The 17,288-nt window shown below is 40.8% G+C and overlaps 1 protein-coding gene across 1 annotated transcript; it reads left to right on the plus strand.

Annotated features, from left to right (window-relative positions):
* The first annotated feature begins 7,780 nt into the window (after positions 1 to 7,780).
* On the plus strand, positions 7,781 to 17,060 carry si:ch211-261a10.5 (potassium channel subfamily K member 13). Its single transcript, XM_023290998.2, has 2 exons — positions 7,781 to 8,123; positions 16,183 to 17,060. Exons 1-2 carry the CDS (start codon positions 7,781 to 7,783, stop codon positions 17,031 to 17,033), a joined length of 1,194 nt encoding a protein of 397 aa, XP_023146766.2. The 3' UTR covers positions 17,034 to 17,060.
* The last annotated feature ends 228 nt before the right edge of the window (positions 17,061 to 17,288 follow it).

A 17,288-nucleotide genomic window follows, 5' to 3' on the forward strand; every position in this document is an offset into this window, starting at 1 on the left:
ATTGATAAAGCTAGTACTGTAAAAGATAAGCATTGCATCAAAAATATGAGGGACAAACAATCACCCACAGGCTCTGTGAATCCATAACCAACTATTTTTTCTTTTTAGTTCCATTTAGGCACAGTTGGTTTTCATGTAATGTGATTTCTGTACTGTAATATGTGGTCTTGGAAATAGTGGGTCCTTTTAGAGTTGCTGTGCGTTTCTTTATGGAATGACATTGACATAAATTTAAGCTAGAAGGGACAGAAACCAATATACTGCATTCCTTACTGTGTTTATTGACATTACTGGTATAGCCATATATATTGCATGTTTATTTTTAATGCATGTCCTACTATGGATGATATATTTTCTTAAATCAGTTTTAAATAAATAAAAAACACTCACAAGAAAACCTGTTGTGTCTTGGTGTAATTTGATTTAAACTGCACTATTTCCAAATGCAGACGTTTCTGTTTTTCAAATCAGCTCAATATATCTGTTCTCTATTTGAATCTATGTATATTAAATGAAAAACGTATGGGCCTCATGTAATTTCTAACCAGTCAATACCAAACATAGTTCAATTCAATAATATTGTCTCTAATCTGTTGCCTTGTGAATCTTTTCTGACTGTGTTATGGCCTGCCATTGGTGGAGGATTTTCACTACAGCACTTTGACATCCCAGAATCCCAGAAGAGTTTTCACAGTAGCTTGTTGTTTTTGTGTGGACCTTTTTGGTTCTGCTGAGTCGGGAGTGAAGAGAAACTCCACTGTCTGGATGAAACTGCTGTTTGGCCTGCTGTGGGGATGCAGCCAATGTGCATCTGTAGGACTAATTTATGAGGTGGTTAATCTGAAGTTTACTTTAAATCTCAACAAATCTTGATTCACATTGAAAAAACATTTGCAAAATAAATGACTTGAGTAAATTATAAATAATACAGAGGGAGTTTTTTTTTTTTTTTTTTTAACCAAGTGCTTTTGGGAAAGGTTCAAGTTTGTCTAAAAACAATTGTCAAGAGATATTGATCATTTGAACACTCTGTCTCTCCACACCGGACAACTTTGTAAGAGCTTTGACTACTAATCTTTATATTAGTTTTGGCTGAACAGAAGTGAGGCTCTGGATTTTGTTTGAGTATTGGAAGAAAGAATGAATACACAATCAAAAAAATAAGAATTCAAGGCCTAATAGTTACACATTCACACAGTTTGCAATTTTCTCACTGGCTTTAATTCCATACTTTGGCTGCAGCAATTGTGTGGCTTTGAGTTCCTCATTTTGTTCTGGGATTATAGTTTGTTCTCGCTGTGAGAAAATATGGCTCTGGGCCTGTAAATATTTGGTCATCTGGTGCCTACACTGCCCCTTGATGTGGAGAGGCTCACATCCAGGCTTAGAAACCCTGGGATGTCTTACAGAGGATGGAGCGGTGGTGAGAATTCATAAAGGTAGGAAATGAAAACATATCCTGGGTGTGTTGGGCTTGTTTTGCAGTATAGTAACACTGTAGCACTAAATCATCAAGAATCAAGATTCCCACATCCTCTGAGCAATGTTTGGACAGAGTCTGTACATCCACACACCATGATTTGTTGTTGAAGTGTCGAACAGCACTAACAACGTCATCCTCTGAGCATCTACCTCTCAAAACAAAACTTCTCCACCGTGACTCCATTCTGATTTGGCAACTCATCTGGCACAATGTACACTGATATTCCAGGAATACTCACCTGTGATAGACCTTACGAGAAATTTCAAATGTTTTGTAGGAAGGATGCCAGAAGGAAAGTGACAGGAATTGGCACATATCCCCTTTGCTTCCTTTAAAGAACTTTGAATTCAGCTCATCTTCTGTACTGGGCCTTTGTTCTGAAACATCAAAAGGCTTTAAGCTTTATTTCAGGTCACACAAGTAACAAACACTGTCTAACTGTTAAAACTTGTCTGTTTTAATGCTTAGATAAAAGTACTTTGCCATAGTCATAACATACTGGCTATGGCCACATATTGCCACTGGCACACAGTACTAACAAAGAGTGTATTGTTATTCCGCCCACATGCCCTGACCTACACCTTAATTATAATGTGATAGACAAACAGTGTAACCGAGTCTTACACTGTAATTTTGACACTTACTCCCACAGTTTCATTGCTCATAACTTATAAAAGTGTCATCATGAGGTAAAGGCCTTGGGTTATAATCACTTACGCCTGGCTTCAACAAAGATGTACTGTATATTGTCTGAATAACATCAATGTGTGTGATTTTTATTGCTTGCAATATTAAAAGACACACATGCAGTTTGTGGCTCTTCTCTGGCAGGAGTTTTGTTTGTCAGATAACACTGGTTAAAATCGTTTGGGGGGAAATTATCTGCTAAATCATACAAACTTTGATATGATGGATTAGAAAAGAAATGATAAAAGTGCTGGTTGGCTAATGCTTTTTGAGATATTTAACGATAAACTTTTATGTATTTTGACAGAATAGAAAATATTGCATTGAAAAGAGTATCTACATTTTAAAAAGTATAACATTTCTAGGTCCTAACCCGTGAAGGATAAAACAAGAAATAGCTTAATGTATTGCAGAATACAAGCTAAAACATCACATTAAAAAAGTTTTGTCTTTATTCAGTATTTACATGGCCCTTTTTGAGCTTGTCTCTAATACACATCTGCAGGATCATCCCTGACACATTCCGTTTCAGTTTCTTTTCTTGTTGAGCGACTGATGAAGATTAGTTGGAAATATGTGACAACAATAAAAAAAACTCTTGTCCTGATGCATTACTTTGCATAGAATACAAAGGTGGCATGCCATTTTTTCACCACTGCAGCTGTGCATGCACTTTTGTGATGCAAATATTACAAAAGTTATCTGCATTTTTACACTGTTTCGAGGCAGCTCTGCTTCCCGAGGTCCCAAATATGAGATACTCCATAAAGATATCCAGCACTGACAGTTTCACGTGACTTCAGATGCATAGATCGATAAGTAGCACCGTTCATGAAATGTTTCTACATGCATGCATTTTATCCACTTCCAAGACACAGATTTCTGCCCTTTATGCCAGCCTGAACATGTTCTGTCAAAACTCTGGCCAATATGGATGTATTGAAACCAATAACAAATTAACATTTTGCTTGTAAACCAGTGTAATTCCTGTATAAATTCTTGTGTTAAATGCCCCAGACTAATGTATGTTAACACGGTATTAAAAACATAACTATTTCAGGTGCTCATGTAGCTCAGCTGGTTGAGCAAGTAGCCCATTAGCACAGTGGCCTGGGTTTGATTGCAGCTCACTGCCCTTTACTGCATGTCTTCTCCCTGCTTTCCTGTCTGCCTCTTGATTGTGCCTATCAAATAAAGCCAACAGAAGGCCAAAAAACACTGCTATTTTACTGTCACAACTATAAATGCAGGCCCCTCTTCCCACAGTTAGCTGAATACTTTGATCCCCAGAAAAATTTGTAACAGTGAACGATGTGTTAATGATAATAAGTCTTGAACATTAAAGAAATAGTTTTTTTAAAAACTGAAGTTTAGAATTGAAACAAGCAACACACAAGCGCATACTATGTGACATGCAAATCAATAAAATCAACCTTTCAATCAATTCTTTCCTATTTTTCTTGTCACATCATCAGGTAACATACAGTCAGGTCCATAAATATTTGGACATTGACACAATTTTCAGCATTTCAGCTCTGCACACCACCACAATGGATTTGAAAATAAATCAAGATGCACTTCAAGTGCATTTGAGAATTTTTTACATCCAAATCAGGTGAACAGTGTAGGATTAAAATATGTTTTGCATGTGCCCTCCACCTTTTGAAGGGACCAAAAGTAACTGGACAAACTAACTTAATCATTAGTCAAAATGTCATTTTTAATATATGATTGCAAATTCTTCACTCATTGACCGCCTGAAGTCTCAATTGTTTCATTTCAAATCCATTGTGGTGGTGTACAGAGCGAAAATGCTGAAAATTGTGTCAATGTTCAAATATTTATGGACTTGACTGTAATTACCATTTATGTTGTACTACGTAAAATGAAAAGTCAGGATTATGTCCTGTTCTCTTACCTTTTACCCACATACAGATGGGTGACAAATTTACACAAAAACCAACATAAAGTGTCTGAGTAAGATGGCGGATCACGATGTGCTGCAGATCAGTTTCAATGCACCTTCGCATTGAAAGCAATGAGCACCATTCCTCCAAAAGATATTCCTTCATTTGGTGTTTAGATGATGGTGGTGGAGAGCAATTTCTGACACGTCGGTCTCACCTGGGTTGAGATGTGGAGACTATGAAGGTCATAGCATCTGATTCACACCATCAAACCATTCCGTGACCCCTCATGCCCTGTCGATGGAGGAACTGTCATCCAGGAAGACACCAACTCCATCAGGATAGAAATGTTTCATCATAGGTGATCACCACGAACATTGTGGGTTCATTTACAGGGACCATCTTAGTACAGGGACCAAAACACCGGAACCACACCAGCATAGTGCTCCTCACAGCATAACAGAGGAACAGAACCCCTCACTGTAGGGGTCAAGGGTTGAAGTGTTTCTCTAAATTGTTGCTATTTATGTTACTATGTGGGCCCAGGGAGGAATTTATTGACCACAAGTGTGTGTTTGCAGCAGTTCAGGGGAATGGGGGAACAAGGAGGGGAAGGGAAAAAGAATCAACTGTTTATCAAGCGACCTTTCGTTTCAAACAGGCACTTTTGTTTTTCCCATTCCAGTGAGTCATACTTTCCTTAATGGAACTAGAATGTGCAAATAAAATAGGCTTGCCTCTAACAGAAAATACCAGAGATGCTTAAAAACAGACTGGCAGCTTTTAGGGAGATACCGAAATACTTAACATGCCATTAAGGTCTGAGTCATTGTGAAGTAACAACAACAAATTAAACAGTCTTCAATCAAACATGTTTCTAATATTCTGCTAATGTGTTAGTAATTGTTAAATCACTATCTATTACCAAATGAGGTCATGGAGATTGATCATCTGTACTGATGAAATCATATGATAGTCCTTATTTACAGTTTGACTAATCATCACATATAGGTCTCCAGACTAACATTTTTACTGGTTGCACCACCTTGTCACAGGCAAAACACATAACTTGCTGAACATTTTCTAATCTACAGACCCAACAATTTACCAATGTTCCCTAAACACCCCACATTGGAGACTGCTGAAGCTGCAGTGCGGGCAAACAGGTGTGTGACCAAAAATTACTTTAAAAAGAGTCAAACTAGGGCGTTCTAGTTTCAGATTTGTCCCAGATCAAACGTAATGATTTTTTCTGCATGTGGTCTTTTCTATGAGCAGAACAAACAGCGCATGTAGATGCCTCTTTCACGAGAAGATCGCATTTTTAAGTGTAAATAGTTGTAAAAAGTACTACTTTTGACCACTGTGGTTAACAGCAGCTGCCTGCGCTGGTGTTGAGCAAAAAAGTTATCACCAGTCAGCCTACATATATCTTTGTATGTTGATCAATCAGCCTTAACATGCAAATACACATAACTCTGTCTGTGGTGCCAGCAAAGGTTTGTCTTTATGAAACTTTAACGTTTCTTGTAATTGAACAATTGTGACCAAAGAAATGTTTGCAGTTATAATCAGGCCTGGCGTTTAGGATTATACTAGAGATGCAATGAATAATCAATCAGTTTGTCAACTATTAAATTTGTCACCAATTTTTTGATTATTAATTGGTTTGAGCAATTTTTTGAAAAAACAGTTGTCACAATTCACTGACTCCAGCTTTTTAAAAGTGAATGTTCTATAGTTTCTGTCATTCTTTATAGCAGTAAACTAATTTTCTTTGGGTTGTGGAGAAAACAAGACAAGGACATGTTGAGCTTTGAGAGACTCTGATCAACATACTTCACCATTTTCTGAGATTTTACAAGCCGAAGGGCATTTATCCAGAAAATAAACAACAGATTAATCAACAATTTAAGTAATGAATGAAATCAAGTCATTTTGGTGCATTTGTCATGGACAGGGTTTGACCCCGCAGCCCTTCCTGCTGTCGGCTCCTCTGCCCGTTGGCTTCTCCCCCCTCTCCCTGATCAGTACAGAGGGAGAACGGCTGTGAGGAAGCACACCTGAAGCTCATCACCATCACCGCTGCAATAAAGACCAGCGCTGCATGCAGTGCCAGATCATTCCTGTTGTTCTCCACTGGACACACGGTATGACACTGGAGCAGCCTGCCTTTCCCCTCAGCTGTCCTCCGGAGTGAGGACGTGGACCCTTGCTGCCCTCTAGGGAGAGGACGTGGACCCCCGCCGCCCTCTAGGGAGAGGACGTGGACCCCCGCCGCCCTCTAGGGAGAGGACGTGGACCCCCGCCGCCCTCTAGGGAGAGGACGTGGACCCTTGCCGCCCTCTAGGGAGAGGACGTGGACCCTTGCCGCCCTCTAGGGAGAGGACGTGGACCCCTGCCGCCCTCTAGGGAGAGGACGTGGACCCCCGCCGCCCTCTAGGGAGAGGACGTGGACCCTTGCCGCCCTCTAGGGAGAGGACGTGGACCCTTGCCGCCCTCTAGGGAGAGGACGTGGACCCTTTCCGCCCTCTAGGGAGAGGACGTGGACCCTTTCCGCCCTCTAGGGAGAGGACGTGGACCCTTTCCGCCCTCTAGGGAGAGGACGTGGACCCCTGCCGCCCTCTAGGGAGAGGATGTGGACCCCCCCCCCCCCCCAGACTACCCCGATCGGCCGGTGTAAGCCCCCGGACTGCTGCTCCCCTGGAGCCTGACTTTCCCCTCCCTCACCTGTAGTGAGTTTTGGCCTGAGTGGCATTATAGTTTATTTGTTAATAAAACCTGATTAGTTGTGATCTGCCTGCTGACTGCTCTGTGTGGCTCTTACTTTGGGTTCAATTTCCCCCCGCACCATGACAGCATTATCAACATTTCAGACACAATGTAGATGCTACAGTCACTTTTTGGCAAGTGGAAAATTGCATTAAATGAGCTAAACTGGTCCTTTAAAGCTATTTCAACTGGTAAAATATTGCTGAAGTGGTTCATGTGGAACACGGAGAAGGTAAAATTATGCAGAGACATGAGGACAAATGATTTTGTAGACTAAAATCAATTTTTGACAGAAAAAGAGTTTTTTGGCACAACACCGGTTAGAACAACACCAATACAACTTAATTATCATCATGCCCTTGCTCGATGTGTCCACTTGAAATCTGAACTTGCACACTCTCAAAACAAAGGTCTGGAGCCCTGACCAGATAAAAGCCTGTACATGACCAGATAAACAAAGTCTGGTGAAGTGGAAAGATTGCACAGGAAACAAACGCAGTAGGCAAACGTACTGTAAAATCTGTTTTATGTTGGTGTGCTCATGTTGACCAAAAAGACTGCAGGAGAACAGAAGCATTTGTTTGTGGCTCATAAAAGGAGAGTGAAGATGGATTATTGAGTTAGTGATAAGCTGTAACCATACACAGGTCATTAAAGGCACTGCTAAAGCCACCTGCAGACTCAGAAGCAAAGATTACCTCGCAGTTGTCAGCTGGAGACGTTGTTTTGTAAGTAGTGATAATTTAACACTTGTGTTGATTAAGATGGAGTTGCATGATGAACTAGATGACAAAGAGAAGAGCTAACTGGACTAACAACTGTATCTCCTGTGTCATCTGTATACTGGTGGTATCAAACAACTGGGCCGATATCTTTTTTCTTGTTGCTACTGCTTGGCACAAAGCAGAAACTCTGTCTGCAGCCCTTACTAATGGCAATGAAGAAAGATTCCTCGCACTGCTGCTCATCCCTGATCCCCAGTAGGGAAACTGCTCACTTCTATCTCCTTGGAGTGCTCATTGCTTTTTACATGCTAGCTGGTGCTGCTGTATTTTCTTTTTTGGAGAGACCAGCAGAGCTACAGGCCCACCAGCTCTGGGAATGGAGGCTAAGGAGCTTTTGTGAGGAGCACAACATTAGTTGTGAAGACCTAAAATCTCTGTTGCGTCATTTTGAGGAGGCCAAAACCGCAGGTATCCAGACAGAAAAAGGCAGAGCCCAATGGGATCTTCCAGGTGCTTTCTACTTTGTGGGAACTGTAGTCTCTACCATTGGTAAGTCAAGAGGAAAAATCTGCCAAGAATACTGTTTTAGTAATCTGCTAGTAATTCTACAAACCAGAAATGCACAATGGGAAATCCTCGAGCAGGATACACTTTCAATATTTGATATTTGATATTTATTTCAGGATTATTTTACTTTCATATTTAACCCTGTTATTACCTTCACAACCAATCTGATGCCATGCAGTGTTTAGCATCTCTAAATAAATAATGATTTCTTTTGTGGGGGACAATTACATTTTCGCTCGTGTAGCCTCTGTTGCTCGGTCGTGTCGATTTGCCCTGTACAACATCAGGAAGATCAGACCTTCCTGTCTGAACATGCAACACAACTCCTGCTATAGGCTCTCGTAATATCATGCATCAGCTATTGCATCTCCTTACTGGCAGGCATCCCTGCATGCATGGTCAAACCTCTGCAGATGATCCAGAATTCAGCAGCACATTTGGTTTTCAGCCAGCACATCTCACCCTGCTGTTCAGATCACTTGACTGTCTTCCAGTTGCTGCTCACATAAATTCAAAACTGTGACACTTGTCTACAAAACTACAAAGGAAAACAGCTCCCTCCTGCCTAAACTCTCTCATTCAGGTCTACAGTCCTTCCCGCTCACTTTGCTCGGCCAACAAAAGGCGACTGATACAGCCGCCATAGCAGGGCCAGTGGATAGCTGGACTCTTCTCTTCTGCCGTACCACAGGTGATGGAACGAGTTACCAAACTGTGATCTGCAGCGTCCATCTCAGTCTTTCAGAAAAGACTAAATACCCAGCTCTTCACTGAACACCTGTGCACTTGACAGGCTGGGAAAAAAATAAAAAATAAATGAATTACTCCTATTACCTCCCACAGTGCCTGTAGGCACTAAGGTCCTGTCATACTTGAACTTGTTTGATGGCACTTATCCAGGTTGTTTGCTCCTTGCTTGTGTTGTATCTACTCTCAGATGTTGCTTTGGATGAATGCGTCTACAAAATGAAATTGTAGAATTGTAGAAATCTTTGGGGTTAGTTTGGGTGCAGGGAAATGCATTGACAATTCACACAACACAGGGAAGACACAAACATGCTAAAGCTTGCACAGCATTTTTTTTTATTCTTATGCTCTCTCTCAATTGAAAATCACCTTGAAGCAAAGGTTTCGAGGCCAATGCAGCCCAGTCTCACAGTAAAATATGTAATAGCTATGTTGGATTTATTTTTAAAAACAAGACACACAGGATGCCAACACCAACAACTTCTCAATAGAGAAACTGGTTTTATGCGCAAAGCAGAAGTAACACGAGTCACATGACTTGAAACCTGCAGGTCACAATTTTACTGCCTTAACTGTGAATTTACAGTGTTTTGTGGTGTAGACTGAACACAGGGGAGAATATGTCTGAGACAGGATAATGTCAAGGAGAACTCTGATTATGAGGCAATCTCCACTGATGAGAATGAAACCTTTAGTGTTGACCTTCCTGTCTCTCAACCACCGGCAAGGACCTTCCAAAAATAGAAAATGATTATGCTCTCTGTCGCCACTAGAGTGCCAGGGTTGACTTAGTGCTGCTAATGTCATCAGAATGGTTCCAAGGTCCATTAGATGTGCAGCCATCCATGTTCAACTCATAAAATCTGCATTTGACCCCTTCATTATACAGATAATTGAATACTTGAGACTTAGAGGTGATGCATGAAGTCACTTGAAAAAACATGAATCTGTCCAACTTTCAAGCTTATATTGGTTTGCTGGAAGTGTACAAGTCAACAGGTGAAGCAGAATGGTAAGTGGCACTAAAGTGCAATTTTTCCTGCCGCTATGCCTGTAAAGATAGTCCATGTTTTCTTCTGTGTTATATGCTATGGTAACAGTGAAATGAGGCAAACCCACAACATTACAGGGTGTGTGGGACAAGATTGTTCAGCGATTACCCTGTCTCCTTAATCCAAACCCAGACATGACTGTGACTGAATGCCTGGCTGCATTTCATGGCCATTGTCTTTTAGATAAAAACCTACCAAGTAAATGTAAGCAATTACGTTATCATAATATGGGCAGCATGTGATGAACAATTAAGGTGTGCCTGGAATATGCAGCTGTAACCCAGTAAATCCCCTTGAGGGACAACGGACCAGAACAACTTGGCTTGTGGAGACATGGCTGACTGACTGAATGGTCATAATATTACATTATGTTTTATTGAAAGAGCTGTTTCATCACTCATCAAAACATCAGAAAATACCTGGCATATCAACCTCATCAACAGTTTTAACTATGCTAACGTCCAGGAGGTATAAATTCCTGGAATCAAACTGACTCCAAGGAAAAAGACCTAATAAGCTTGAAGATGACAGGAGGGTTGAACTTCAGTTATTACTTTGTCGGGTTTTACAGCTGAACATGATGCATCAAACTTTAAAGCTGATATGAAATTGCTGTAGTACAGTAGTTTTCACAAGATAAACCCAGCTGAGCTTTAAAACCACACATAGCTCATTATTCATGTCACACACAAGGTAACTAATAAAATGAACGTCTATGGATATATGAAGCCATATTGATTTGATGAGATTTAGGAGAGTCAATATTTTACCTGAACCTGTAGTGAACAAACAAGGTACATGTTAAACCAGCTTTATCTCTGAGAATCAATTTACAGCAGCCCTCCTGTTCTCTCCTCTATCTTTAGAGACTCCGTGTCACTGTGGAAACTCAGGAACAGGCAGCACTCAGCCCAGATCAATTTCCTTTTAACAATAGTTTCTCTATTTACCGACTGCAATCAGTCATTTCATGAGATAATGACACAACAGGGATTTTAAAAGCGGAACTCAACTCTTAGACATTTTTGTTTCCCGAGACATTTTGCAATTCACATGACTCACGATGGTTTTAATGGCTTCTGCTCATTCCATCATTAGACTCCTACCTTTCCTTCCTTCCTTTCAGCACATTGTCCAAAATATGAACAATATTTTTAAATGTGGGCTGTGAGAAACAAAGCGGTGACATCCTTGTCTGATACTTTCACTTTCAATGAAGAATTAAGACAGTCCTAAAAGAGAACAATGTGCCTATATCATAAAAAAGTGACATGCATAATTCAGTGTAACTGAATAAAATTTATATTGTCGCCTCACAGCTAGAAGATGCCTGGTTTGCATAATGGCCTGGGATCTTTCTGTGTGGAGTTTGCATCTTCTCCCTGTGCCTGCATGGGTTCTCACTGGGTTCTTTGGCTTCCTCTCACAGTCCAAAAACACACTGAGGACAATTAGTGATTCTACATTGTCCGTATAGGTGTGAATGTGCTTGTTTGTCTGTCTGTATGCAATAGACTCGCAACCTGTCCAGGTGTCCCCTGCCTTCATCCGAAGTCAGCTAGGATAGACTCCAGCCCTACAGAAGATCTAAGCGGTGTATAGATAATGGCTGGATTGATGAATAAAATGTATTATGACAAATGACCAGGCACAAACTTGTTTTAGGTCTATTAATTATTAGTTTATTTGTTTAGTACTAATAATTCACAGTATACCATGTATGTGAGTAAACCTCTGCACAATATCACTTAAATGTCAGCTGATTTAAAATTGTATCACCTTTCCATTGCATCATATCTATGTTGATAAATAGAGAATTTCCTCTGAACAACAACAAAAAATTAATAGCACAAAGAGATTTCATTGAAAATACAAGCTCTAAAATAGAAACACAGTGAAACAGAAGTAAATACACTTATAATCACTGGCACACAATCATTTAATCATTGGAGCAAAATTCAGTGCACTTCTGACACATGCTCATAAAATGACCTGCGAACAGCAGAACTTAGTCAGTTTTGAACCTATGGTTTATGTCTATCTGCATGTCTGCAGCATCATTCCACTGTTATGATCCTGCTCTAGCCCCTGCCCTTCTTTCCCCTTCTTCCTCTTTTTCCTCCTTTCTCCCTTGGGTCCTGATCTGTTTCTGTTTTGACCTGTCTCTCTTTGGCTGCCTCCGTCTGTCACCTCTTCCTCATGTCTCTCTCTCTCCCTGTCTCTCTCCCTCCTGCTCTCCCTGTTTCACCTGCCTGCATTCTGCTACCTGCTGATTACTGCAATGAGTGTCAGCTGCAGTAATCAGCTCACTCCGGACACCTGTTCACAATCACCTCTTGCAGTATAAAGCTCAGCTCATTCAGTTACACCTTGCTGGATCATAAAGAACCACATCCCTTCAGAGACTTTGCTCCCCTTTTGGATCCTGTTCTCCCCACTGAGCCCTGCTACCTCTTGACTGCCTCAGCCTCCATGGATTCTGCTCCTCTCACCCTGGATTCCCTGAGTTTGCTTCCCTGTCCCTTCTGTCTAGTTTTTCCCCTGGTTTGTGAATACTCTGTTTGTTTAGTGTAGTTGTTAGGGTTTTTTCCTTTGGACTTTGGTGTTGGATTTGACAATTTTGTTTGGTTTTGCGTATTTCATATTTAGCTAGATTTGGTTTTCCCCTCAACCCTGGTTCCTGTTGTATTGTCTTAGCTCTTGTTTAGTTTAAATAAAGTCCTTCCCAATATTCCTCCTGTCTCATGAATGTGGATGGGACAACTATGACAAATGCGTAGGCTATTGACCTTGGGCCCTGTTGTGATGGTTGCATCAGGCACGTTTTGTTGGCCGAGGGTAGTGAGTGGGAGACCTGAATAAGAGAGTTTAGGTAGGAGGGCGCTGTTTTCATTGCAGTTTTGTAGGCAAGAATTTGAATTTTATGCAAGCGGCAACTGGAAAACAGTTAAGCGATCTGAACAGTGGGGTGATGTGCTGTTTTTGGCTGGTTGAAAACTAGACGTACTGCTGCATTCTGGATCGTCTACAGAGGTTTGACCGTACATGCAGGGAGTCCTGCCAGTAAGGAGATGCAGTCATCAATGCATGATAGCAGGAGTTGTGTTGCATGTTCAGACAGGAAGGATTTGATCTTCCTGATGTTGTACAGGGCAAATCAATACGACAGAGCAACAGAGGCTACAGAAGAACTGAAGGTTAGCTGGCCTTCAGTCATGACACCCAGGTTTCTGGCAGGCTTTGTGGGTTTGAGTTGGGTTGATTCAAGCTGGATGGAAGACTGTCCAGCAGCTCTAGAAGAATGCAGTGATTGTGTTACATATAGGAGAGCAGTCTCAGTAGAGTGAGCATATGTATAACCAGACTGATTTTTAGAGAGGAGAGCAGAGACTTGGTCAAAGACAGTTCACTAAAATATTTTAGACAGGAAGGGCAAGAATGAAACTGGTCTGTAGTTTTCAACCTGAGCTGGGTCCAGTGTAGATTTTAGCAAAAGAAGAATATTCCGGCATGATAATGATTCAAAACACGCTGAGCAAAATCACAAAATAGTTTCTAAAAAGAAAAAAAGTTAAACCATGGCCTGACTTTTATCCAGTAGAACACTTTTGGAGTAAAAGCACAGCAACACAACATCTCAAGCAAAGAGCAGCTAAAGCAAACATGTTTCTGAAGAAAAGCAGAACATCTGTCCAGATATGTGTGTAACACTATTCTTCCATTACATAGCACTTTCATACAAATGAAATGCAACGCAAAGTTCTTCACGGATGAAAGGAATAAAAATTCAGCAAAACAATACACACAGCATCCCTCACCCACTTCATGTTATAGATACACAGATAGATCTATATAGAGATATATTGATATATAGATAAAGAGGAAAAAAGAAGTCAAAATTCATTAAAAAAAAAACCAATCCATTATCTATACACCGATTAATCCTCTGTAGGGTCTTGGAGTCTATCCCAGCTGACTGAGGGCAAAGACAGGAGACACCCTGGACAGGTCACCAGTCTACCACAGGGCTACATAGAGAGACAAATGAGCTCACTCACTTTCACACTTACAGACAATTTAGGATCACCAGTTACTCTGCCTTTCCAAACCATTTGGCTACACTGGCCACATAGAACTACTCCTATGTAGTGCTGCTCTGCTAACATGCTGATCTCACACAGAAGAATTTACAGTTTATTATTTATCCTAAGTAGGACATAGAGAAAAAGACAGTATGATGCATCTACTGGACACCATGATTCTCAGAGAAAACCATTGATCAGTAAATGGGGTGCTTTATTCAGAAATAAAGTTATTGAAACAAACATATCCACAATTTGATGTTGCCATTATAACTACAAATGTGTTTTTGGCTACTTTGCAGTGTTCTGTCACTATTAGTGTGACAGTGGAAATAATCAACTAATCTCTGATATTTATTACAATGTATTACTTATGAATGTGGGAGAAAGTACAGATAACTGTGTGGCCTGCAAAATCTGAGTACATAAATGATGAATACGGTCAACTGAGAACATGTGCTATGGCATCAATCTGACCTTATAAGAATAAATAGCCTGAAAATGAAAACATCTGGAAGTCTCTATTTCAGTTCCCTTCCTGAGAACTTTAAAAGTTTCAGAGAGGATAGAGTGGGTGAAACCACAGGAAGATCACAGAGAATGGGGCATGCATGCACAAAGCAGGAAAGGAAGACACCCACTCCACAAAATCAGCAACACTGTCTAATGACTAATGTGGAAGGTGAGCTAAAGTGTGAACAACAGATTATCTGTTACACCAGAAGGAAACAGCATTCAGAACGAAATTTATCAAATATATGTTAGATGTAAAAGTTACTTTTAGATCCAGTGCTTTCTTTTGATTATTATTTAGATGGCAGATAAAGGAGAAAGGTTATGAAACATTAATAGTTTTCCGTTTCCCTGGAGAGTACTTATCCGGTCAACATCAAACATAGGGGAAGGACACGGGGTAAGATGACTTCCATTACAGAGCGGAGGTACATTGTTCATAGAATTGGCTCCTGACGCAAAGGTCAGTAGCTCAGGAATAGTTGGAGGAAGCAGTGATACAGAGTTAAAAACATCAACACAAACTTCACTGATTTCTTCTGCAAGACATGAGCTAAGGCTTAGTTTGTCAGGCACACAGACTGAATCATGTGCAGTGTTATGGAATAGAAAATACAGAAGTACATAACTCAATGGGCTGCACAGTGGTGTAGTGGTTAGCACTTTCACCTTGCAGCTAGAAGATCCCTGTTTCGTGTCCCGGCCTTCCCAGGATCTTCCTGCATGGAGTTTGCATGTTCTCCCTGTGCATGCGTGGGTTTTCTCCTGGTACTCCAGCTTCCTCCCACAGTCCAAAAACATGCTGAGGTTAATTGATTATTCTAAATTGCCTATAGGCGTGAATGTGAGTGTGATTGTCTGTATATATAGTCCTGTGACAGACTGGTGACCTGTCCAGGGTGTCCCCTGCCTTCACCCCAAGTCAGCTGGGATAGACTACAGCACCCCCGCGACCCTACAGAGGATAAAGCAGTGTATAGACAATGGATGGATGGAAATAACTCAATGCTATTTGTCTTGAGTATTCATAGGTTGCTTGCATTACAATCATTTTTCATTAAATTACTGTAGAACTGTTGTATTGATATGGATCCACTACAACACTTTAACTATTTGTTCCATTTTTGCTTTTGTGCTCAAATTTAACATGCATTTGTAAGAATCCAGAGCTAGGCAGTTAACTTTTAAACATTGTGTAAATGAATAAGCATAGAGAAATGAAACAGTTCACATAAATTCATGACAATGTCATTGTTTGGCTCAGCTCCAATGCAGTGTGGGGGAGGTGCTGTCGAAAAGTTATATGAATGAGGCCTTTTTTTTCCTTTCCTTTAATTTTCTTGAACACAGTTAAACATAAAGTCAGTCATTTTTAGACTAGACAGGTCTAGACTATGGTGGATTACAGTAACAACACAGTAGCATGTGTCATATTTAATGGTTTTCCATTTCTTCTCATTGTAGAACTTAGAATTGAATTTTGTTGTATCGATTGCTAAATTTGCCACTTACCTAAAATAGTACAAAAATGATAATGACACTAAAACTAATTTCACAGTAGCAAGAAAAAGCTCTGTGCTGACAGTAATGTCATGGCAGCGTCTGCATCAAACAGATATGATCTAACGCCTGATGTGTTTCTCATAGGGTTCGGAGTGACAGCACCATCCACCACGACAGGGAAGGTGCTGCTTGTCTTGTATGCATTGCCGGGCTGCTCGGCTACAATCCTCTTCTTCAATCTCTTCCTTGAGAGAGTCACAACATTACTCAGCCTCCTGATGTTCTGGTGCCACACAAGGACAAGCAAACCAAGCAGACTGGAGAACAAAACTAGCGAGGGTAACCAAAATGAAGAATGGAAACCATCCGTTTATCAGGTCACATTCATCCTTTTTCTCGCCGTTCTGCTTGTTGCATGTGGCGCTGCTTCTCTGTATTCAGCAATGGAGGGGTGGACTTACTTGGAGTCCCTCTATTTCTGCTTTGTAGCGTTCAGTACAGTGGGCTTTGGGGATTTTGTCAGTGGTCAGAGAGAGCACCACGAGGACACCCGGGGGTACCAGGTTGCCAACTGTCTCCTGATGTTGTTAGGAGTGTGCTGCACATACTCCCTATTTAATGCCATCTCTGTGATCATCAAACAGGGACTGAACTGGATCTTGAGGACACTGGACTGGATGTATGATGGCATCCAACACACTAGGCTGCGGTTCAGACCATTGTTCCAGCTATGTTTCTCTGACTCTGAGTCACCTGTAAGTTATTGTAAAGATGACACTGTGCACAGGTCACAAATGCAAGCAATTTCCAGTGCAGGTCACATCATGCTATGGCGCACCTGTGTTCCCAGTGCTATTGGTAAATGCCTTTGCAATGAAGGTACAGTGGAAACTTTATATCACGTTAACAAAGACAGAGGAGTTTCACAAGAGCAAAAACAGGATATCTGTTCATATGAAAGGAATGTAGTCTATGCTAAACCACTGCCTACGTGACCAAATTAACATATCTCCAAAAAAAATATTGTCAACAATGTCTAACAGATAAAGTTATCTGGAGTTCTCTCCATACACTGTGGGAATGCTGAAATGTTTATTTCGGCAGCTAACCTGCAAGATGTGATATACTTTGCTTTGTATTTATTTCAGCAGCCTATTTTTAAACAAAATGCAAGGAATTTATTTCATTCCAAGTACTGTTAATGGCAAATGGACAGGATATTTCAGGAACATACTGATAGTAAACTAAGG

The sequence above is a fragment of the Amphiprion ocellaris genome, chromosome 7 (genome assembly GCF_022539595.1).
Source record: "Amphiprion ocellaris isolate individual 3 ecotype Okinawa chromosome 7, ASM2253959v1, whole genome shotgun sequence".
In the NCBI taxonomy this organism is placed as follows: Eukaryota; Metazoa; Chordata; class Actinopteri; family Pomacentridae; genus Amphiprion; species Amphiprion ocellaris.

Coding starts and splice junctions, on each gene's coding strand:
- si:ch211-261a10.5 (XM_023290998.2), top strand. CDS start 7,781: ATGGCAATGAAGAAAGATTCCTCGCACTGCTGCTCATCCCTGATCCCC. Junction 8,124..16,182: donor AACTGTAGTCTCTACCATTG/GTAAGTCAAGAG, acceptor TGTTTCTCATAG/GGTTCGGAGTGACAGCACCA.